The 22,904-nt window shown below is 40.9% G+C and overlaps 2 protein-coding genes across 3 annotated transcripts; both read right to left on the bottom strand.

The window, feature by feature from the left end:
- Positions 1-552: 552 nt before the first annotated feature.
- Positions 553-22,904, bottom strand: RB195_015003 (uncharacterized protein; the record flags this gene model as incomplete). Of its 2 annotated transcripts, XM_064205510.1 has the most annotated exons (14): positions 553-756; positions 813-1,049; positions 1,128-1,268; positions 1,872-1,968; positions 2,034-2,202; positions 3,061-3,167; positions 3,380-3,513; positions 6,282-6,353; positions 6,411-6,590; positions 6,661-6,809; positions 6,916-7,082; positions 13,383-13,499; positions 17,133-17,209; positions 22,725-22,904. In XM_064205510.1, the coding sequence occupies 14 exons, from the start codon at positions 22,902-22,904 to the stop codon at positions 553-555; spliced, it is 2,031 nt and encodes a 676-aa protein (XP_064061391.1). The 2 variants fall into 2 exon arrangements, with proteins under 2 accessions (XP_064061391.1, XP_064061392.1); XM_064205511.1 differs by lacking the exons at positions 6,916-7,082; positions 13,383-13,499; positions 17,133-17,209; positions 22,725-22,904 and having other exon boundaries at positions 6,661-6,729.
- Positions 13,926-14,132, bottom strand: RB195_015004 (uncharacterized protein; the record flags this gene model as incomplete). The annotated part of the gene is made up of 1 exon (XM_064205512.1): positions 13,926-14,132. One exon carries the CDS (start codon positions 14,130-14,132, stop codon positions 13,926-13,928), a length of 207 nt encoding a protein of 68 aa, XP_064061393.1.

Consider the following 22,904-nt stretch of genomic DNA (forward strand, 5'->3'; position numbering starts at 1 on the left):
TTTTTGTGAATGTTCTTCATAAAGTTCATTTCCACGTGAGAGCGGAGGAATCTGTTTTATCTTACTTCATGCCTAAGCTATAATCCGTCCGTTTTTCATCCAAGATCAAATGAGGTGTGAAAAAGGGCTTTAGTTGGTTACTTTAGTTGGTTACTTTAGCTAGGCCTTAGTTCCCATCCCTAGCTTTCACCGCGGATTTTCTCACCAGGTCAGATCCGTAGTATGCTGCCTTTGAGGACATCCTGCACCCAAGAGTGTAGAAAAATATGAAAGTACTGAATTTTCTCTTATTCCAGGATTCAACTCTTCCTTTTCTTTCCGCTATTTTATCGTTTCTATAACCTATAAGAATCGAAAATCAGTAGGCTGACGTCATTTGTCCGAAAATATTCTAGCATAACAGCAAATAAATTTTTCCAGCGCTTGGGATGTGCTTACACTAACAGCTTCATCGATATATAACTTCAGTGACGGGATAGAGCTAAACATTCGGTTCCACCTGGGATCAAACATCAATTTGAAATTATGAATTTTCAAAAGAGAATGATTAGATCAAACAACCCAACTTCTCTTACGATTGCAGTGTACGCCGTTAATGGGGTTGTTCTGCACCTCGTTCGATTGAGCAGTCGGTCCGAACAGAGCAGGACCAAGGTACTTGAACAACTCTGTGGCTTGCTCGGGTGAATGCGAGATGTTAGTGGTTGATGTGACCGGTGCGACGGCACCAGCGCTTCGTTCCACGGGCTGTTCCACCTGAAAAACGAATTGTTGAGAACCATCAACTTGACTGGCATGTAGCTAGTTCGTACCTCTCGGAAAAAGTCGTCCAGACCATCGCGTAGATCAGGTAGGGTACCTTTGATCGTCAGTGGTAGTATACAATTAAAATCGTCCATAGGTGTAGCGGAATCGTTAGCAGCTTGTCCAGAAAAGAATGGTTGTGAGAAAAGGGCGGATGTGAGGGAGGCAGACGATTCCGGTGAGGAACTTTCCGGTGTGAACATTGAGATGTGTGGCATTGTTTTCATTGGGATTTCCACTTTTATCTGAAGCAGAGGAAGATGAAAACAACATCGCACGAATACCTAGCTGTTGCGTTTGCGCTTGCAACCGCGGCCGCTCACCTGTCCACATGAAATTCCGTAATGCGGGACCATCGCTATAGGATTGAACGGTTCTTGTTTGATGAAAGGCACAAGTTGGTCCAAGGTTTGAGAGAATGTTGATTCCACAGGGAATGGAGAGACCGGCGATAAAGGTCTGTCCTATAATTATCCGACGATGGGATGTGTTATTGCTTGTGAATATGAGCAATGGAGATTAAATTCTCTTCGTAAGTCACTGAATTTTCAGAAATACATGTAAACATGTAAACTTACACTTCGATAAAATATGTCACATGTTCTGTGAAGGTTAAACGTTCAGGATTCATAAATACAAGATTTTTTAGAATGTTCTTAAAGTTCTCCGGGACCTAACTTTCTTATTTGAATGTCATTTTTCTTACCGTGCTGCAGTTTCCAGAGCAAACTTAAGTTAAGTTTGATTACTGATTTGGAATATAACAACAGAAGGAAAATAAAATAAGAATAAAAATAAATAAAAACAATAGTGGAAAAAACTTCCGCTAAAATAGGCCTCAAAGATTAAGTATAGAGTGCGCTGAAAAGTTTGTGAAAAAGTGAAAATTTGTATCTTTTGATTTCTCAGTGGTAAAATAACCAGGGAATCATCAGTGAGCATCTGATGACCTCATCTACAAATAAATTATGGATAACAGGCTCCATCTTAACAATTTTATCTGTTTTTCATTCTCCACTAAAAGTCTAAGAATGCAGCAACATGACAGCAACACGCACGAAACCTACAGGCGTGGGAGAATCCTGACAGGGGAATGCGGATGGATATGTGTGGCGGATGTTGTAGAGCCATGAGTTCGCTTGAAGAGTAGCAGCTTCGATTCCACTTAATCCAGAACATTTAGTGAATCTACTGAGATTAGCGCTATGAATATGTGTTTCAGCACAAACCTTAACGTTTGGTAATAGCAATGAATCACATGCCGAACTCGTCTTCCGTCTTGTTGCTCGTGACTAAGATTTCCACGCACTGCGAATACCGTATGCAACCAAATCCAGTCGCCCGTGGCTGTCCGCATTTTGATGAGCGCCAAAACGGATCCCTCCTTTTCTTGACATACTGAAGAAGATAGGTATAATTATTTTGTTTCCGATGCATCAATCCTTTGCTACTACTTAACTACCTAAAAATGAATCTAGAAATGCAGCAGATAAAAGTTTCAAACCATTGCATATGTTGTTTAGAAATTTAGAAGGAAAGCGCATAAAATCAGAACTTCGCTCGAAGGATCTGCACTGCAGCAAAGATCTGCACCGATCTCTACTCTAACTAACAGGCAAGGGGCCTGATAGAGTTTAATCCGTAGTTTTTAATTGATTTTCTTGAGTTGCAGCCAAGATTGGTACTGATCTTCCTTTATTTAACAACAGCTAACGTTTCGGCGTTATCCGCCTCGTCAGAGCCTGGGAAAAATCAAAGCCATCAGCGATATATCCTCTCAAGCGCCTCATCACCCTACAGATTCAAAGACAGTCGAACATGGGCAATACTCAGAGGTTAATTCGTTTCTATTCCGATGATGGGGGAGGAAAGTATTTAGCTGCTAATCCTAAAATTGCTTTCTTTCCCAACGAGAAGAAGCCAAAATCGCGACCTTTTCATTCTACTGAGTCGAATGGGGATAAAATACACTATGTTTATGCACTAGAAGCTGCGGAGAAAGAAGTGAAATTAAGGAAACCAAACAGAAAAGCGACAGATCAAATCCTTAAAGTGCTAGATTTGTTAGCGCTAATAATTTTATTTCAGTTCATCTCTCAACTCGATTTCGGCCGACGGTAGTCCGAGTTCTGACCACTAGGTTGTATTGCAAACATTTTTCTTGGAATATTTTCGCAATAACACAAGTTGGTCATGAGTTAGTGCTGAGATTTCTTCGTAATGCTTGTCAAAGAGTAAATTTCTTCAAAAACTCACACAGCCGATGTTTGTACGCCACTTCCGGTATGTGCAGAGGATGAAGCAGACTGTACCAACTCTGTCCTTTCAAATCCTCTCTTTCAAAGCCGAGATGATAAGCGCACCTTAAGTATAAACATCCATTCAGGGAATGTCATTAGCTTACGATTTCTTGAGTGTTATCGCTTTGAACAGGCAATAATCATGCTATTACTAATATAGTAATTCAATCAACGACAACAATTCTACCTAGGCCAATTTAGCACACACGTCACATGCCCACACAACGTATAATTACACTAACTAATGCATTTTTGTTAACTGTAGCCATACGAACATGTGATCGACTTCTCTAAACGTCATATCGAGGTAATGTTGACTGGTAAACACTTCCGTATTTCCGGACGAAAGCGACTCCGCATTTTCTGGGTTGATCACGGGTTGGCAATAGGCGGCGAAGATTGGTTGTGCCTGGAAGAAAAAGAAAGTCAGTGTTTTTGAAGCGCTTCTTTAGAATGGATACGGATTTTGGTGGAGATGGTGTGAAATTGTGAAATTTGCAAATCTTAATTCTTCTTCATCCGTAACCCATAAAGTTTGTAATTCTTAATCTTAATTTTTCGAAAATTACGGTGAAATTCGTACTAGCTAATGGAGCCTACAATGTGGTTGTCACATTGTAATTCCTCCGCAAAATAATGCGGGTGAATTGCTGGAAACTCTCCAAAAATCACTCTCCAAAGTGGAGATTCTTTTTGACCTTATTTTGGATTTAAACATTTAGGATTACGACAACTTAAAGATAGATTCTGACTAAATAAACCTTTTTTCTTCTGTTTTTTTTGTTCTGCAAAAAAGGACTGTGATTTTCTGAGTATTTATTTGCTATTGAGAAAACGTCTTTTCTCTTTATTTCAGACTTTTTTCTTCCCTTTTACGGTTCTGTTAACTTTTCTCTTTCAGGTGGACCGAAAATTACGGTGCCAGTCAGTGAGCATCGTGTGAGAAGGAGAAAGCAAAAATAATTATTTGACCGATACATGAAGCATATTGTTAGGAAATTGAACACACCGCCGAAACATGGCATTATTCAAACCAAAAGAACCGAAATACTAAGAAAAGTTACAGAGAAACTCGGGTTCTGCTTAGAATTTTACTGGGCCAGTATTACGACGTCGGTCAAATAATTACTTTTGCTTTTTACTGGTTCTTTTTTCTCTTTCTTTTTTTTTCTGTTAAACAATGTAAAGAACAAGGGCCAGTGCGAATTAATGCAAATGCAAGACGGGTTTTGTAATTACTGATTTTGTTTTGTAATTCATAGTCTTTAATTTACTAATATTACAAGTAAAATCTCAGCAAAATTATGATGATGTTCCTCTAACTACATATAACTACATATTATGAAATCCCGTAATTCCAAGCGAACTTGAATTGGGCTTCTACTCCGTTGAATGTTAAAGTAGCACTTCCAGGTTCAACGCAGTTACGACACATTTTTCCATAAATATGTATTAGAACTGTTCAATAGCATCCCTTTACCAGAAACGAGCAGGTGTCGACCTGCTCAGGATTGGATTTCGATCATTTGACAGAAACGGAAAAACTCCAACGGCTCAGCTCCTTTTCTTCAGTTTAAAGAAAAGAATCTGATTTTGCCAAATTTCGTTGAATGAAATGAAATGAAATGAATGAACTAACGTCCGAAAGGGAGAAGAAGTAACTCATTAGCCAACTAGTTTTAAACGCAGTTCGCAAATTCGCTTCGATTTCTTTGTTATTGGAAGGTATGGAGAACTCAGATCGATTTTAAGAGTTATTTTTTATGGTATAATTGTAGTGACAGAGACAAAGGAGCACATTTAACGTATTTTTCTCAATAAAAGCCTACAGCGCGCATAGGAAAAAACGAGGAATATCAGTGTTGTATCAAATAACTATTATTAAATATACAGAGTAGGACTGGACAATAAGCATAAGTCGGTTTTGGCGATGGCTTCAGATATTCGTCTGCTGGAAAACACAGCCTAAAAGCCAGAGCAAGTGAATTTTGGAAGTGGACCATTGAAAGTCTAACTGAAACATAGAGAATGGTTGCAAAAAAAGGGAGGAAAGTATGTATTCAGGTAAAAAATATTTCCTTATATCGTAACCTTGAAAAGTTGACAAGGTATGGAAGATCAAATTATTCATGAGATAATCCAGTGCTTGACATCTGCAGTGAAGGCAAAAAAGCCGAGATGATCACGCTAACTCAATTCTATCAGGATCGCTCAAAGGATCAATTCCTCGCCTGAATCAGTTGCGTTCGATCATTTCCACATAGCATTTGTCTGCATTCTTTGGGATCTTGGATATAGCAGTCACCGCGCGATTAGGATTTTAGCTGGTTCACATTATTAGATGATTCGTTGCAGCGACTGCAAGGATATCCGGCATCCTTTGTTGGGTCCTAAGTTTGTGTGTAAGTTTGCAATGTGTGACAGCAAAGAACTTTTTGATGAAGGGGTCCAAAACACACGAGTGTAGCGAAGCTCGTTTAGTTACAAATTGTGGGTGGTTTTGTGGTTTTTGCAACTATTTTCAGTTCGTATACCTATCTTCTCTCTTTTACACTATCCTTTAAAAGAAATAGAACAAAAAGAATATTTCGAGGAAACTTGAACTGCATATATCTGCTGGGTGTTGAGTTAGGAGTAGTTGAATAAACAAATGAATAATAAACTTTTTAATTGCATTTTCTTGCGACTCTACTCCGGCCAAATCCAACTTTACCTCTAACGAATCGTTTAGAAGAGATTCAAAGAGAAAACGTCAAATATCAAAGTAAACACCATCTAGAAAGGTTCATGCACGATTCCATAGCCCCAGTTCTCCTAATATTTTCACTGAAAAAGACGAAAGAAAAATTTTCGGGTGCATAGGGCTCTTTTTCGTTAATTAAACGGAATCTATAATTTCTAAAAATTTGTAAGCTGATTAGAGACAAAGAGAGGACTCAGCACATCCTCACTGATAGCAAAATTGTCCAGATTCAGTCGGCCTACACAATTACCCTTTCCGTTGCTTAAAAATGATGTGTTTATGTGAAGTACTGTTATAATGCTGTTAAAGGTGAAAATTTTCAAATATAAACTTATAGTTTTGTGTTTCTGTGAGAAACCGAGGATATTTCTACGTCCTGACTTAGTTGTAGCAAATTCGAGACCGAAATGATTCAATGTTAGAAAGCAACTAACTGCATCTGGTGTATTAGCAATGGCTTGGAAGTACTCAGCAGGATGGATGTACCGTCCTTGCAGGAGGATGAACTAAATCATTTCATCTGAGCGGAAGACGAATAGACGTAGATTACAAAAAATCGTTACCTTATGATACTGCAGTTGTCGCTTAGCGGTTCTGGCAAGGTTAAGTCGACACAAGAACACTCTTTCCTCGGGGAAAGAGGTTGTCGGTTGCGGACCGCTGTTCAGCTCAGTTTGAACTGCTGGATGATCGCGTGGGTCAACAAGATCAAAAATTGAATCACCTTGACACATAATCTCTTCCTGAAATGACGTAGATCTCTCAACAGCAACCAAACGAAGAGAATGGTTTAAGGAAACTTGAAAAACATACAATGGAATGTCCGAGATATTCACTAGCGTTATCCGACACATGCAACAGCTTTCCACTTCTGTTAAGCATTATCAGAAATCCCCTCAGAGCCTTACATGCATCGACTCCCTTCGGCAACGGAATGCTATTCTCTGAGATCGTTCTCAAAACTGAAATCGCTCATTCATTTTCATCATTCACGTTACTTCTGCTACACTAGTGTACGATAGTTCACTATATGTTTAGTATATTAGAGCGTACTACAGTAATTCTTACTGTGTTTCTGGTACCGGTGTTTCCTGATGTATATACATCCGAGTGACATGACTTGCAATTGGAAAAGACGATCCTTGATTGACTCTGATAGTGGCAAGAGATCTCGCAACCGCTGGATCTCGACATTGATTTGATCTCGACGCTGTTTTGAAGCTCCTCGAGTTGACCTGAAGCGGAAAGTTTCTCATCTTCCCACTCCTCTATGCAGACTTCTTTTTAAGAATCATATCATATCATAAACGCCACGGCCATAGTGCTTCGATGGCAACTAAATGTTCACCAATAAAATTTGTTTAAGGTGATATATTCAAGCGAACTGTGGTCCAAGCGGTCGTAAATGGTCTACACCACACAGAACTAGGTATGTACGGTACGGTTTGAGATCAGGTAGGAACGGATAATTTTATAGAATAAACGGGTAAGATGGATGCAGCTATACCGTCCTACGTTTGAGGAAACACAATTTGTTTTAATCGTTATTTGAAGACATTCGGTTTCGCTTCCAGCCACAACTAAGGAAAACTTCTGATGTCATATGCAAAAGCTTCTCGAATCCAAGGCGATCATTTAGATATCCATGTATCCGTAGGAGCCATTGGGACACTGCGTGTTGTTCTGATGAAATTCGGAAAGTGGAGCAACCAATCCTATCGTCAGATGTGTTGAGCACGCAAAGAATAGACTCTTGATCTACAAACAATGAAGAGATTTTCCCATTTTTTTAATCCGAGACTTCAACCTCAAGGATAAGCAGATGTTCGATCGCCCAGCAGATATGGATTCAGGGGCACCATAGACAAAGTTAGAGTGATCAACGAAAAAACAAACTTCTTGGATACTATTCCTTCCAGCAGTAACACTGAGGAAGCTGGAAATAGCTAACTGGAGTGAGTGTTTTTAATCAATCACTAAGAAAATATTCGATATTCACTAGGAAAAAAACATCAAAAGGGACTATTTTGTTTTGGAACTTCTTACAAATGATAGGACGCGTGGATAAATCATCTCTGGAGACGGCATTTGAGTTCTTCCTCTCTTTTTCATCTTTTTTCAAGAGTACTGAGTTGCTGAGGTGATTCTGGTTCTTAAGTTGCAGTTCGGGTCAAATCGTATGAACACTAACTGGAGGTTCTGTTCTGGACGTGGTGCTGGGTATTTAGCATTTAGGCACAGCAGTGGGAATGGGTTTCTGAAGGGTTGGCTGTCAGACTAAATCTTAGAACAAAATTAGATCACGAGCCTTATCCGACCCATCTGTGTAATATTCCAAGATGACAACGAAAGCATGTTGTAAACTTCTTTCGCCGCTTTCTGAGAAAGTATGGGCAAAGATCGTTTTGTCTCCCTGATCGAAGTTGCTCCTTCGGATGTTCACCTCTTTCACTCATTCAGGAGCATCTTACTGGAAGAAGGTTCAGGAACTACGCCAACAGTGAAGGTGGTTCTTCGAACGAAAGCCAGCTCACTTCTACAGAGATAGAATCATGGATCTACCTTGTGGTATGAACTGTTGTGAGTTCATGCTAATCATGAAATAAACTTACTGATAGTGATGAGTTTTTTGGTCCAAATTTATAATTCAGGAGAAATGATCGGCCACATGCCAGAATTTTTTCCTCCGAAATCTAACATTTTTTGATGTTTTCCGGCTTTGCCACTGCACTAATTTTTGATTGTTTTCAACGTACAAAGCTGCGGAATGTGCTTGAGATCCTTATTTCCGTAGCAATTTCAACTCGAGAATTTCACGAAGCTTGTTTGTAACACCGTAGGTATCAAAACAGCTAATAAATAAAACTACGCAGATTTCCAGTAAAGTGGTCATATCTTATACGATATTTATCGTGTAAACAAAAATGCGAAAATGCAGTCCTGAGTAGTGTGAGCTACTCGCTATGGTTCAGCTTGAGTCACACACCCGCATTGTTACCTGAGCACCGATGACTTCTCTTACACAGCATCCGAACTAATGCACGCTGCTACATATCAGAATAAGTAATAACCCTCTGGCGACGATAATACTTTTTGGTCCTTACGGTGATCGGTGATAGACAAACGCACGACTGCGATATTGTTGACTGCGCATACAGTACTGGCCAAATGAATTGTTTACTATGCTAATTACTATTCTAATCGCTCCATCATTTACTCAACGCTACCGTTTGGTTCTTTCCGGGTTAGAGGTGTTTTGCTGTTTAGAAACGGACAGTGTAACTACAACCATGACAAAATATAAGCATAATCCATATAATTTGGATGAGGGAAGTGAGGCTGGAACTGCACTTTTGGTAGTGCGTCTAGATCGTGCTCATGGGCATGGTGAAGCGAGTCACAGTAGTCTCTTAGGATGCCAGTCCCCTCAGCAGGTCTACGAAAGGCTTGCGCCTCGCAGCGATTTGCGAAAGTCGCCAACGGACACGTGTGACGTCACACGCGATCGTGCGCGATTACTCTCCTTGCGCAGCGTCGTGTATTTGCTTTTATAGAGTGAGAGTTTTGTTTGAACTTCGAGAAAGCACGGAGAGTGACCAAACAGAACGTCGAACGCGGATATTCAGTTGAATGAGGTCATCTCCGATTGCGAAACAGGACGTCCTCAAAATTCTAGTCTTCGAAAGTAACTACAGTAAGACGCGATTTTGCAGGACACCTTCTTAGCGCTGGAAACGGCGGAATTTCTGAGTCAGTTCATTTCACGTATGTCTCATACACACACGATCTCAGGATTAAGTGTTGTCAAAAAAGAAAGGATTGAGAACTTGTGATCTCATCTCATTGATCAATATCTCTCAATCGGAAACATTGCAATTTTGCTCTTTTATCATATCATCAACTGTGACAGATTAATTAATGTAAGTATATTTGTCGTGCTCACCTAAAAATCCATGATGAATCCGATAATGTCTAGTTTTTGATACGTTGAACATTTTACGAAGACGAGGAGGGAGTTTGCAACGTTATAAAATTGCTTATCGATAGAGGTTGCAAAAACAAATTTTGCTGCAGAAATTGCCGCAAAAATACAGTTGTAATAGAGTTCTTTCCAGTAAAAGCAACAAAATGAGCAGAGAAGATGTGACTTCGTGTCATTTTTCGTAACCTTCAGAAGTCTACTAAGTCTACTTTGATGTCTAAAAAAATACGAATACGAATATGTAATCGAAAAATATTCGTCCTCCTCCTTGATGTTTCTTTCCGAGGGAAATTTCTGACCAGGAAACAAAAAGATACCGCGAAATTATTTCAATCTAACTGCTGGTTTCATCAGGGGAAAGATAAAAAATAAATAAGTCTTTTTTCCATGAAAGTGCCCTCTAACTAGTTTGGTAACTGAGACGATAATATGAATTATAGGACAGGTAACAGAGATAGATAATGAACAAGTTGCTGGAGCAGTTTTCACGGTAAGTTTGCAGACTTCTTTAGTTAAGGTTATCAGTGGCGAGGAATAAGAGGCTTGGAAATTATTTCAAGATGTGAGCAATTGCGAAACCGTGGAGAAAAAAGACAACGAAAAATTTCTCGTTGGGTTACCTTCAATTGGGAATGCAGGTTAAGAAATGTATGTATGAGTGAAGAGGCGCAAAAAATGGATCCTGTCGTTCATACCGATATAAGAGGTAATTTTCCCAAATGAGTTCATCACTAGCTCGCTTTACGCGCTCTCTCTCGTAAGGATTGGGAGGGTCATATCGTCCACTTGTAAGTTCGTCACCTCGTTGCTCTCATTCCATGTGAGTTACGGATTTGTGAGGAGCACTTCACGTTTCCGCTGTGAAGCTTGTAAGCTACGTTCTAATGGCTACATAGTATAATGGGGCTAACATTAACAATTTCTTCAAACGCTACGTTTAGCTGTCCACTCGTTTTATCTTCAACGATAACTACAACTATGTTTTAGTCTTCTTTACAATAGAATCATACTTTTTTAAAAACTTCTACTGCGAGCTCAAAACCCACTTTAAAAATTTTTAAAATAGACTGAGACAACCAATTTTCTTGTAAATTCTAACTTTGCCTCATGAAATTGAGATTCTTTTATAACCAACTTCGTTATCCATTACTTATGAAAGGAATTCATAGGGGAGATTCTTTAAGTAACTCCAGTCGACTTCAGCTCCATCACTTTCCATAACTACTTCCCTTGTCCACTGAAAAGCCCTCCAGTAGTACAGCCCTTGTTGGGAGCCACAGACAAGATTACATACATGCAATTCCTCCACTGATTAGTCTAATTTTAAGAAACATGAACTTGAATAAAAACCAGTATTGGAGATGAGGAGACATAGTATACAGCCTTCGGAATTACGCACAGTTGATTTTACCAGAATCAAAGCGGGAAATTTAGGTTATAGAGAACGATCACTACTCACATACGCATCTACTATGTTATTATTATGGACCATTTACATTACTGTACTACTCCCAATTTCCAAGTACATACCGTTGTGGTGTGTGTGCACTGGCTGAGGGGCATTCGTGAATTCTGGAGGAGGATGGTGACGTCGAGATTGAAGCGGTCGGCAGGTGCAGGGCGGTACTCATGACATCGAGGGACTGATCGTGCAGAATTCCGCGTCGTGAGGTCACGCCCTTCCGCACGTCGAGTGGACATCGCTGACGTCACAACTTCGGCGTGGGAATCGCGTACATATTGTACAAACAGGCGATACGCAGAGGCCATATAGGTAATACTAGGGGAGAAAGCGGCGTATCATCACTCGTGCCAATGCCGATGTTGCTCGCTACAGTAGCTAGGCGTTGCATTTGCTATTCGATAGCACATTTTCACTGGACGAATTACGGTATATTATTGGATTAACGCATTCGAATCCTCTCATGTTTGTAAGGAAGAAATTCGGTTCTGGTCCAACGGATCTGTTAATTAAAACAACGTGGATGAGGCAACCATGATTTTACGCATCTTTACGTTCGGTGACTTCCTTTTGTGACGTAATCAAAGGTCAAACAAACAGTACAAACAGTGTCGTAAGATATATTGACAGATGGATGAGGACGGCGAAGTGGACTCTACGAAATGCGAACACGCACTTTGCACAGAAATTTTAGTCAGGAAATGCCCTAGCTTCATATTTCGGCACATTTAAGAAAGGTTTGATCGCTCGCAAAGAAAAACCAGGCGAAAAAGCAAAGAATGAAGTTTGACACGTTTCCCTAAGGTCATTCCTACGTGACCAGCTGATATCAGCTTGGTCCTAAAATGTTAAAAAAATAACAATATAGGGTTCTGAAAAAAAATCAGACATGGATCCTATCAAAATCATGAAAACGTTTCAAAATTCTAAAATCGCTAACATTCATGGAACTCTTCAAGTTTTCATAAAATTTGTATTGCAAGGGATAGCGCATACGATGGAACTACAGCCGCCAGCTTTGCCTTCTACGCTAGTCACGCGCGTTGCATGCTGATCGACACGCACTCCGTTAAAAGTTCAATTTTTGGTCACAATTTAAAGGTATTGTTCTGGCAGTATTCATAGTTTGGTTCTCTGAAATGGAGGATAGGATTAGAGAAGAAATCTGCTAGAGTTGCAGCCGCGAAATAGCGGATACTAAAATACTCTCTTCTAATCCAGAAATCACATAGGCCAAAAGTTCTCAGACTGATCTAATCATCCGACGAAAAAACTAATTATCGAGAGAATTAAAAGGATCGGATAAAATTCACCTTATTTCAATCGTCACATATTAACGAAGACAAATTGAGGGGCGAATCAGTTCACTCTCTCTTAGCACAACACTCTTAGAAGTAATAATCCAATAAAAGTAGCAACTTAAAATCAATTAATGAGAACCTCTGCGCGTTCGTGCGCCTTATTTCAGAGAAGATTTGGCGAATCATTTCCGAAATAATGGAGAGCAAGAAAAATAAAGTTGATTAGAAGCGAGAACGGAGAAGCACACCCTCATCTTTCTTTACAGCTTTGCAAGGAAATTAGGTAGTTACTTCATAAATGCCTTTTACTCTGTACCTTTGTTGTCTACAGTACCTCATATTTTCAGAGAGTGCTTTAAAAATGAGAAGAAAGTTTAGGTTGGTAAAACAAAGGTAACAACATATTAAAAAGGCTTGAGACATTGACGACTTTTTAAGCTCAGGGGGCTTTGGACCAGAGGGTTATTTCTGAATTCTCAGTGACATTATTTTTCTACTACCTCTTCTTTCTATTTTTGGTAGATCTTCATCGTTTTTCCTCGTGTAATAATCATGAATCGGTTCATCACACAAATTTGTATCATCTCAAGTACTTAGATGCATGCGTTCCTACTGCATAAAAAGCCGTAAATTGGTCCGCCCATCCGACGCGAATTCCCTTGGTTGATCAAGGATCAGGGGAAACCCATACTTGCCGATACAAACAACACACCATAGTCTTGAACTGTACCACCAGTGGAAACTGAAATAGTGTGATTAAATCAATATTTATTCATTTATTATTTTATACTGTAATAAGTCGAATTGTCCTCCACAACGGTTTACCGCTTCATAGTAGCATGGAGGTGACTCTGAGCGTCGAATTGCTATGTACAGTGGAAGTACGCTTTCTGGCAGGTCTCCCGAGCTGAAAAGGAATTCGACACCTCCGACATTCTCGGAATCGGAAGAATAGCTAAGAGTAAACCACTGCTAAGATTCACCACCGTCTTGGCAAAATGTTGCAAAGGGGCTCCCTGATCCATATAGGTTGGGCGGCGATCTATGGTGAAAGATAAACTGCCATGGCAAGGCTGCTTAATAAGGAAAAGTCTATCTGCTACTGCAGCATACCCGGTGTCTCAGTACCCTGCACGCTAGGTCCTCCCGTCTTAGACTTCAAACGGTCAGGTTGCTCAGGACGTCTTTGATTCTGGACCGAGGCGACGCACGCAGACTCGCCATGTAGGCTCTTCCAGACTTTGATCTTAGAACGCGAAAACAGTGTCCACAGAGGCTGACCTCCTTTTAGGAGCTTATCAAACCGGAGTGTATCAAATTCCACTTGATGCCTCTACACGAGACCAAGTGCAGAAGGAGCGACGTACGACAGATGAATGACGGGACACTCGTCATCAGTGGAGAGAAGGTTCCGTCGCGAAATGTAGGTGGCGTTGGGTTTGTCGTGCACCCATCTGTCGTCCATCTTGTCGATTCTCAGAAGATCCTTCCACGTTGTCTGGCCATTCTTCGCTTCCGCCCTTTGTGCCAAAAGCATCATCCACCAGCATCATAAACTGCTACTCACAAGCATCAGCAACTGATGAATCCGAAGTGGGCTCGTTTTATAAGGTGGTGCAGGAAGTGATCCGCAACGAGTAGTTTTTCTACAAATTCGTTGTCGGAGACTTCAATGCAAAACTAGGAGAGACCGACGAAAAGGAATACATGATCAGAAGATTTGGTCCAGCGGATCGGAATGAAAACGGCAATTGTCTCTCCGAGCTGTTGTCCGCCACCCCCTTCTTTCATGGAAATTCTCTTTTCATGAAAAAAGATCATCGTCGGTGGGCACAGAAATCGCCCAATGGCACGACTCCTGCGGAGAACGACGACATACTCACAAACTGGAGGTAGTGCCTTGACGACTCGGTAGAAGAATCCTGCTGTAGTGGTTCTGATCACCGTCTCTTCCGTGCACAAACTAAGCCACACAATGGTAAAGAACATCTGCTGTCAGAAACGAAGGAGAAACGAATTCGTCTACTATGATGGCGTACTTGAGGACACGTTGTCCCAAGGTGACTGGCACATCGAGGAGGACTAAAACGTAGATTACGAGATGCTGCTCAGAGGGCTGCTAGCCTGCGCTGAAACTGCACGAGAAACTTGGAACTAATTTTGAAAACCACCAAGGAATTGTTGGAAAGATGGAAAACTCTGATCCGAATGCATCCCACATTGACCAGTTAGTAGTAAACACTAGTTGAAGAGAAGCAACGCGGGAGGATCTTTAGAAAAACAGACAGTAGAAGATTTCGGAAGCAGCACAAAGGAGGACACGTCTAAAAGGAATACATGATCAAAAGAAACGAACCTTTTCTTTTCATCAAATCCAGTGTCAAGCCCGATCGTCCCCAATGGTAAAGCTGCACCACGGATTCTTTCTTTGGAAGTACGAATCGCTTATCAAGTTGATACATGACAGTCGCTATCATGTATTAACCTTTGTCGACTATGAGAAAGCTTTGACAAAGTAGAAACGAATGAAGGATACGTGTTGATGGAAGATTCCTCTAAAATCGACTTGATTCGAGAGGAATCTCAACTTCGCATTGCGGACATCGAGCCCTTTTTGTGAAGTACTGATAAAGCAGAGACGATGCTCAAGGAATAAACGTAACAGGGAAGAGAATAGGATTGCGAATAAACAGAAAGAAAGCAAAGCTTATTAAAAACGCCTTCTGTGAGGACTTAGGAGTACAACTTGAAGGCTGTCAAATCGTGGAAACTTCGTCACATGTTCACCTTGGAAATACGGAATACGGAGAACGACTTGAAGGAAGAAATAAATAGGAGGATGAGAGCAGCGTGGGCAGCATTTGCTCCCGTCAGGGAAGCTACTGACCAAATTACAGACCAAGATCACCATGCCCATTTGTTCGGCTCGACAGTTCTTCCAGCTCCCTGTCCACAGCGGAGTCGTAGACAGACAATACTACTACGTCCAGGAAGCTACTCGCTATCTACAGAGCCCCTGAGTAATGTATTCTAAGGCTTAGCCGCCGTGTGCAACATCAAGACGGTCTTCGCAGCCCCGACTTAGGAGGAATGTCCGGTCTTGGCGACCCTGCGGAATATATATATATATATATATTAAAAGCGAAGCTTGGGTCAAAATTATGAGAAAAATCGACGACAGATGGACTCCATAGTGGATTCCAAGAAGTGCTAAACGCCTTCGAGTAAGCAGTAAGCTCTGATGAGGAGTGAGACAAGGAAAGGAAGACGCAGAACGTTCCCCTAAACGCTGATCGAGAATCCTGTATGAATTGTGAGGAATGTGACAACCGACGGTAACGGAAAAGGTAATCGACGACCTTGATCACAAATGTTAATCAGCGCAGGTTAAGTGATGATCACTCATCATCACTTAACCTGCGCTGTTGCTGTGGATGCTCACTGACTCAAAACAAGAAATTCAGTAAAATCGATCAATAGGTCAGAGAATTTAATTTAACCACATATCGAACAATATTACAAATACTCTAAGAATAGTAATCTCCAACATAAAGCCTAAATACTTCGTGCAGTAGATTTGCAACGAATGTGCAAGAAAATCGCCAGAACCAATCATTATTCACATCGTGGGGTACAGATATTTGTGATCAGCATCGTCGAATATCATCAAAACCCATTTTAGTCAAGTTCATGATCTGGGGAAGGAGAGATCGGGAGCCGAGTTCAAAAAAGCCCGGTATATTCAATGAAGCCGCTGGGGGCTTCATTCAATATACCGGAATATAACGAAAGAGAAACATGCGAGACACCTGCGCATACCTGGGACATGGGCAATTAAAACAACAGCTGTAGAGGCATTATTAGCTGTCTGCTACGTATACAAAAACGAGTAAACGAGAAACACGGAACAGCAATGTCCTAAGCACAAGGGAGGGAGGCATCTTTACGGTTGTGAATACAACTGCAATTGTGAATCAATGTCGTAGTTTTACTATTTCATCTTCTGGGTTGCAAGAATTTCTGAGATGGCTGATCTTCTCGAGCATGGACTATCTAGAAATTGAGATACATTTAGTCACGCTGCTTCCGAAGCTCCTGATCACTGAACTCTCTGAAGTTTGAAGCCATCCATCTGATAAATATAAGGTTTTATGTCTAAGTATCACTAATGTTGGAACGGAGAAAAAAGCAAGAGGACTGGTAAATAACATGAGAAAATCTCTAAATAACATGAAAAAAGTAAATAACACGAGATCTATCGCGATCTCATGTAGTACATCACAAACACTCTTACCTATTGGGTCTCCTCTCCTGGTTCTATTGAAGATACACTTAGTTACGAAAGTTTATTTGCTCATATTACCTCATTAGTCTTAGAAATTTCAAATCTTAAAATAAAAAGATGCCGTGGTTGAAGAGACAGAAATCAGTTGCGGAAAGTTTGGTTCGCATGACGACTCGTATTCTGCTGAAGTTCCACTTGCAACCGCAACACAGTGTTTATTAACAATCAAAATGACAATAAAAATAATACGCTAACCCCAAATCTTTGCAGGTGCAGAAATGATTTGGATGCGTAGTATAAACAGTACAGTGTAGAAGCGACAGAGATCCTTGCTGGAATCACACGTCCTTCGTTTTTCTTTTCATTTACCTATTACTGTTTTCTGTATTCCTCTCCCTTTATTACACTCTGTTCCCCTTGATACTATATTATTTGCATATTACTTACTATATTAGTTGCAACTGTTTTCCCTTCTAGAAAACGTAGTGGGTAATTGAAGGTAATTTGTTTTGCAAATGTTGTTTTTAGGCCATGTTCTTCTCAATTATTATTGTCGGAAACATTGTTCCTTGATTTTTTTATTTATCTACTCGGCTGTTGCGTTTGATATATGCATTATGGAGTATGAGTCTTGTTTGATACAAGTTTAACCTCATGCAATTAACTCGTTGAGTGTTGTCCTTAATTTCCATCTACTATTATTTTTCAGTTTACTACTATTCATAACATTAGCTTTCAGCTTTTCTTTTAGAACTTTATTATAAATGGAGCTGGTTAAAACCCTTCAAAGAACTATTGGCTTCATTAACAATCTTGTTTAGTCGGGTCAAAGCGGTGCAGTTGCGTAAGCTGTTGCGCCCGAAGCCGTGAAGATAGCGGTTAGAATCGAGGTTGGACCATTGCAAACTAAACGAAAGAACGTTAGAACGGTAGTATAAGGGGTCTTCACTCCACTCTAACCTCCCCACTGCACCGCTATGGGGGTAACCGCTTACGCAACTGTCTCATGCTGTTTTCACCCTATTATAAGAGTGTGATAAAAAAGGATGGCGGAATAATGAATCGAAACAAACGTAGTTAACTCAACATATAGAAAATGTTGTCTCCTTCTAATCAAGTCTAGCGGTGGAAGCGACTACAAAAGAAAAATGAAATGGACAATCGTTGAGTGCATGGGACAAAATGTGATAACGACCAGAAAAAGGAATCAAATCTAACTCAGTAACTCTCTTTTATAATGACGAGAATGACAAGGAACATAAGAAAGTGGATAGAAATAAGAGGAAGTGCTTTTTGCGTGCCTTGGTGTACTAACATGGCTAATCCGTGGTCTCCACTGTGAGTGATTTTGTAGTATGCTATATTGGAACAGGTGAGGGATCCGCCTTCAAAAATACTGTGCGCGACTTCATCACTTCTTTCAGCGAGACTTCGAGTAATCCAAAGGACACAAAACAGCATAAACTTTGACATCAATATACGTACAACAATATGAACGTGACAAGCGTATTTTAATACGTAATTGATTACATTAACATCTTTGGGGGTGTGGATCTTGGTGAAGAGGAAGACCAAGTTGAAAGCGCTAGTACGAAACAATCAAAAGAAAACGAAACCAAGTTTAGTGGAGACATAGCGGTGAGTGAGGGCTTGGTTTGAATGTGCAGAAAAAGCTATTAGGAGTATCATGAGGACATAAATTGCGCTCGAAGCATTGCGTATAATGAAAGGAATAGAAAATTATGGAAAAAATGTTCCGCCACAGTCCGAACATCCGGCAAGAATACAAACAAGTGTTTTGTCTATATCCGGAAGAAAGGTGGTTAGCAGTTAAGCATCATTCTGGAAGTAAATCCAGAGCGTGAAGGGCAGCAAATTGTGGAACCCTGTGACGTAAATTGAAATAGAAGGCGTACGAATAATTATTCACAGCAGTAATGTCGCGACTCGCATCGCTCCTCACGATCAAAGTCTGGCCGGGAGCATTGCTAACCGCGCTCGGTAGCCAAAGGCGCGCGCTCTCACCAGCGTACTCTGCGATTGGTTGCCGTCTCCCGCGGAGCTCCGCCCACTCCGGCCCAGGATATATAAGGGAGCTGATTTGCCAGCCTTCTGGGGGTTTTCTTTTCTGTTTTCTTTCGATCGTTTATTCGAATTGATTTCGCAGTAGGCTCGGTATACGTTAACGCATCGCTCCGTTGTATTCGCCTCACGTTTGGGTAGTGGTGCTTTGTTGTGTGTTATGATGAAAGAAGTAGTACGCACGTGCAGGACACGTGACGGGAAAGTGATGTAACACCTTGGGAAAGTAAAGTAAAGAAGAACCACAACAAGGCAGGGAGTGCCACGCCGTCGCGTAACGCCTTGGTGGCACGCGGTCAGCGCTAGCCGGCATTGTCCACATATAAATATTTCCCCCAATTTAGTAGAGTCTGTATGATTTCCCATCCCTCAAGATACTGTAGTTCGCCATAATAGAGAAGTTAATAAACATGCAATGTAGCAGTGCTGGAGCATGAGATGGCTACTGAAAGACAGGCGGCCCGAGGAAGAGGGCAGGAAACATCTAGGGTGCATAAAGGGAAAGGGGGAGCAGGTTCGCTGACCACCGGAGAGAGCTCCTATAGCCGAGACCGAACCCCGAGTCGCAACAAGTAACAAGGAAGGCGGAGTAGTAAAACAGTAGTAACAAAACGAAGAGCCTTTTGTACATATTTGGCAGATTCAATAAAGGTAGTAGGTGCTCATAAGCACTCTGTAAGCAGCGACCAAGGAAGTGCACTGACAACAAAGAAGGAAGTGGACTGGCGAAGATATGGAAGTTTGGGTGGGATTGAACACCTATGCTGTTGAGTATCGTTTCTATCGGCCAGGCGACCGATGCACTTACAAAAGCACTTTCTGCTTGTTTTGTAACATTTCTTCTACCACCGGCTTGTAAACAATCCAAGCAGGAATATTATATTATATTCGCTAATAGTAAAAGGCCATAAAAATCGAAAGAATTGAATAGCAGTATTCAGGTTATTCAAACCGAAGAACACCTTTTCATTGCCTTCTGGCTACAGCGAAGATATGAGCAAACCATATATAGATAATCATGGAAGTGACGCGTGCTGATACGTTGTTATTGTAGTCGGAATATTCGATTTTCGATGAAGCTGAGCATAACAAAATGTTGTATTGATCTTGGATAAACTGTACATGAAATTGTTGATTTTATTGTTTCAGCAAATCACCTTCTTCGGTGCCGATTTCATTTACAGCTTGAATGTTCAAATCTCTCCACGACTATGCCGACAGACAAATCCTACTATTGAACTACGTATCGATCGACTAAGTGCTCAACTTGAATTGGAGAAGCCTAGTAGCGCCTGTTGACTGGTCGATCACGAGAGCGAATGATTCGAACGTTGCATTTAGATCAGAAGAGCCTTCCGAGATATTGCGCGAGTTCTCGCGTGATCATATGCAATCTCCTGGCCTACATGAGAGGGTTTTTGCAGTGGATCCAAATTGTCTCCAGAAATTTTCGATGTCTTTAGCCAATGTGTTTAGCTTTGTGTCGGAGAATTGAACTCTGATTTTAAATTTGACTCAGGTTTTTTTCTTGTTCAATGGGCGCTTTAAGCCGTCGATTCCCGTGATTTGTTCTTGCCACTCACATGCTCCTTGATAGGAATGTATATCAGTCGCATTTCTTTACCGAAATATTCGTCGCCAATGGTCGTGCAAGAAATAAGGTACTATAGATTACATTTTCCTACAATTCCCTGCTCTACATGTTTGACAAATAATATATTTTGCTGTTGTTGGTGAAAATATCTGGTCAGAGCACTCACTAACCGCAAGCATCGTATTTTCTTTCAAAATAATTTCATCTGCAGCTTTTCAAATTTGGAGTTCTGTTCTTTTGCACAACCTAAATAGGTAAGAAACTGTTTGTGTTTTATGATTTTTTTCTAGTCTTTACTTCTATGACGATTTTTCAGCAGTTTCAACTAATGTAGCGTAATTAACCCTTTGACGACAGCGCAGCTCAACGGTGAGCCGCGCTTTTTTGGTCGCGTGCGACATTGTGGCTCAACGCACGCAACGTTGAGGCGCACAGTTTCCAACGGTTATTTTCAGTGACTTGCCAATTTTTCAAAAGTGTTTTATACTTGATTGGTTTATTATCTTCGAAAATATCATACACAACATGGACATGGAAAAAGGTTCCTATCTTTTGAAAACAAGAAAGAGAAAGAATAAAAAAGAAACAAGTTCAAGAGTTAATTGCAATTCACAGTTTTTGTGCATTCTTTAGAAACTTAGGAGAAACTCTTTAGAAACAAAATTGGCTTTTTCATTCACTACAAATATTCCAATTAAGTTGCTGACCTCAGCGGAATATGTCTCTTTAAATTTAGGATCCTTTTCCTGTGCTCTGCTTGCTCGTTTCTTCGACTACTGACAATATCTCCTGGTCCGAATATAGCTCATAAAAATCGAGTGGTTTGTGACAGCTACGTGACTGATCATATTTAATGTTGAATCAAGTTGTTGAGAAAATTTCCAGTCATCATGAGCTTCTGCGTCGCTTAACCATTCGCCTATTCACTCTCACTATCTGACACCGGCAATCTCTTATTACTTCTCGAATCAGACTCCTTATCCGCGACCAGCATTCACGCATCACTGAAGATAGAACCATTTTCTGTACATTCCTCACCAGATACATCGAGTAGTCTTTTAAAAGTATTCTCCAAATCGTCTAACTCAGATTCGTACATCTTTGGCTGCTAAAACTCAATTGACTATATGTAAGCAGAATGAAGGAAAGTAAAAAAGTCTTATAATAACAAACAAATACAAGACAAATTATGTGAAAACCCCAAAGCTTTGCACTCAGAAAAAAGTGGTAACCGTGGGAAAGCGCGGCTCAACGTTGAGCCGCGGTTGCACAGTGTCCTAAAACGTGCCTGTTTCACGCGCCAGATACGCATGAACGTACACTGTCGTCAATGCGTTAAAAACAAAAATCACAACCATTAAACTCTATTGCAAAAAAAAACATGCGATGATGTCCAAGAGCTTACACGCAGTAATGATATTCCCCGCAATTCCTGGCTTCCGTGACAGATAGCTTCTTGTGGATAGGAAATATGATAGCTGGTATCAACGAGTCAGGTATTCCTTTTAATCCATATTGAACGATTGATTATCACCGCAGAAGGAAGAGCAGATTCCGGCATTTTCGGTATTATTATTTTTTTATATAATTACATAATCTTTGCTAGATTTCCACCTTCCCTTTTTGAATGCAGACTCGAAATTCTAACTCCGCCGGTGGTTATTCGCTTAAAGGTAGCATATCACGAATCTGGGGTGGTGGAGATTTCAGGTGGAGTATCCGTATACGGGTCGTAGATTAAAGAGAGAACGAAGATTCCGTCCACTTCTTCGAACGAAGGTAGTTCCGCTCATCTCTCCCTGCATCACTGCAAACAACCGCCTCCAGAAAGCCGTTTTGTACGACGCTATCTATTGTATTGTACTCCACACGTTGCGCCTCCTCCTCCCTGCGTTTGTTCGAAAATCAATTCAGATTGCCCTAGGCAGTAAGGGATGCCAAGCTTCATTCAGGGGCCGGATGCTTGCAGTGATTCAGAGAGAGAGAGAGAGAGAGAGAGAGAGAGAGAGAGAGAGAGATGAGCGGAACCACTCCGGTCACCATAAGCTACGACGCCGTATACGAATACTCCACCTAAAATCCGTACCACTCCAAATTCGTGGTATGCTGCCTTTAACGCGGTGTATGTCGGTAGTTGGGTGCCAACAAATCCAGAGACAGACGGTACATACTTGGCAGTCCAGCAAGGTGTCGAAATATTCCTGCCAGATGGGCAAGGTTGCCTTCGCGACAGCGACTCCGTTGGCAGTGTCGAGGACGGGCGCATATACTGTTTCAGCAGAGTATATGGCTTTCTCAAGTTCTTGTCCTCTCATGCCTTTTCGAACTATTCGCTGTTGACGTCCATTCAT

This window comes from Necator americanus, chromosome V (assembly GCF_031761385.1).
Source record: "Necator americanus strain Aroian chromosome V, whole genome shotgun sequence".
In the NCBI taxonomy this organism is placed as follows: Eukaryota; Metazoa; Nematoda; class Chromadorea; order Rhabditida; family Ancylostomatidae; genus Necator; species Necator americanus.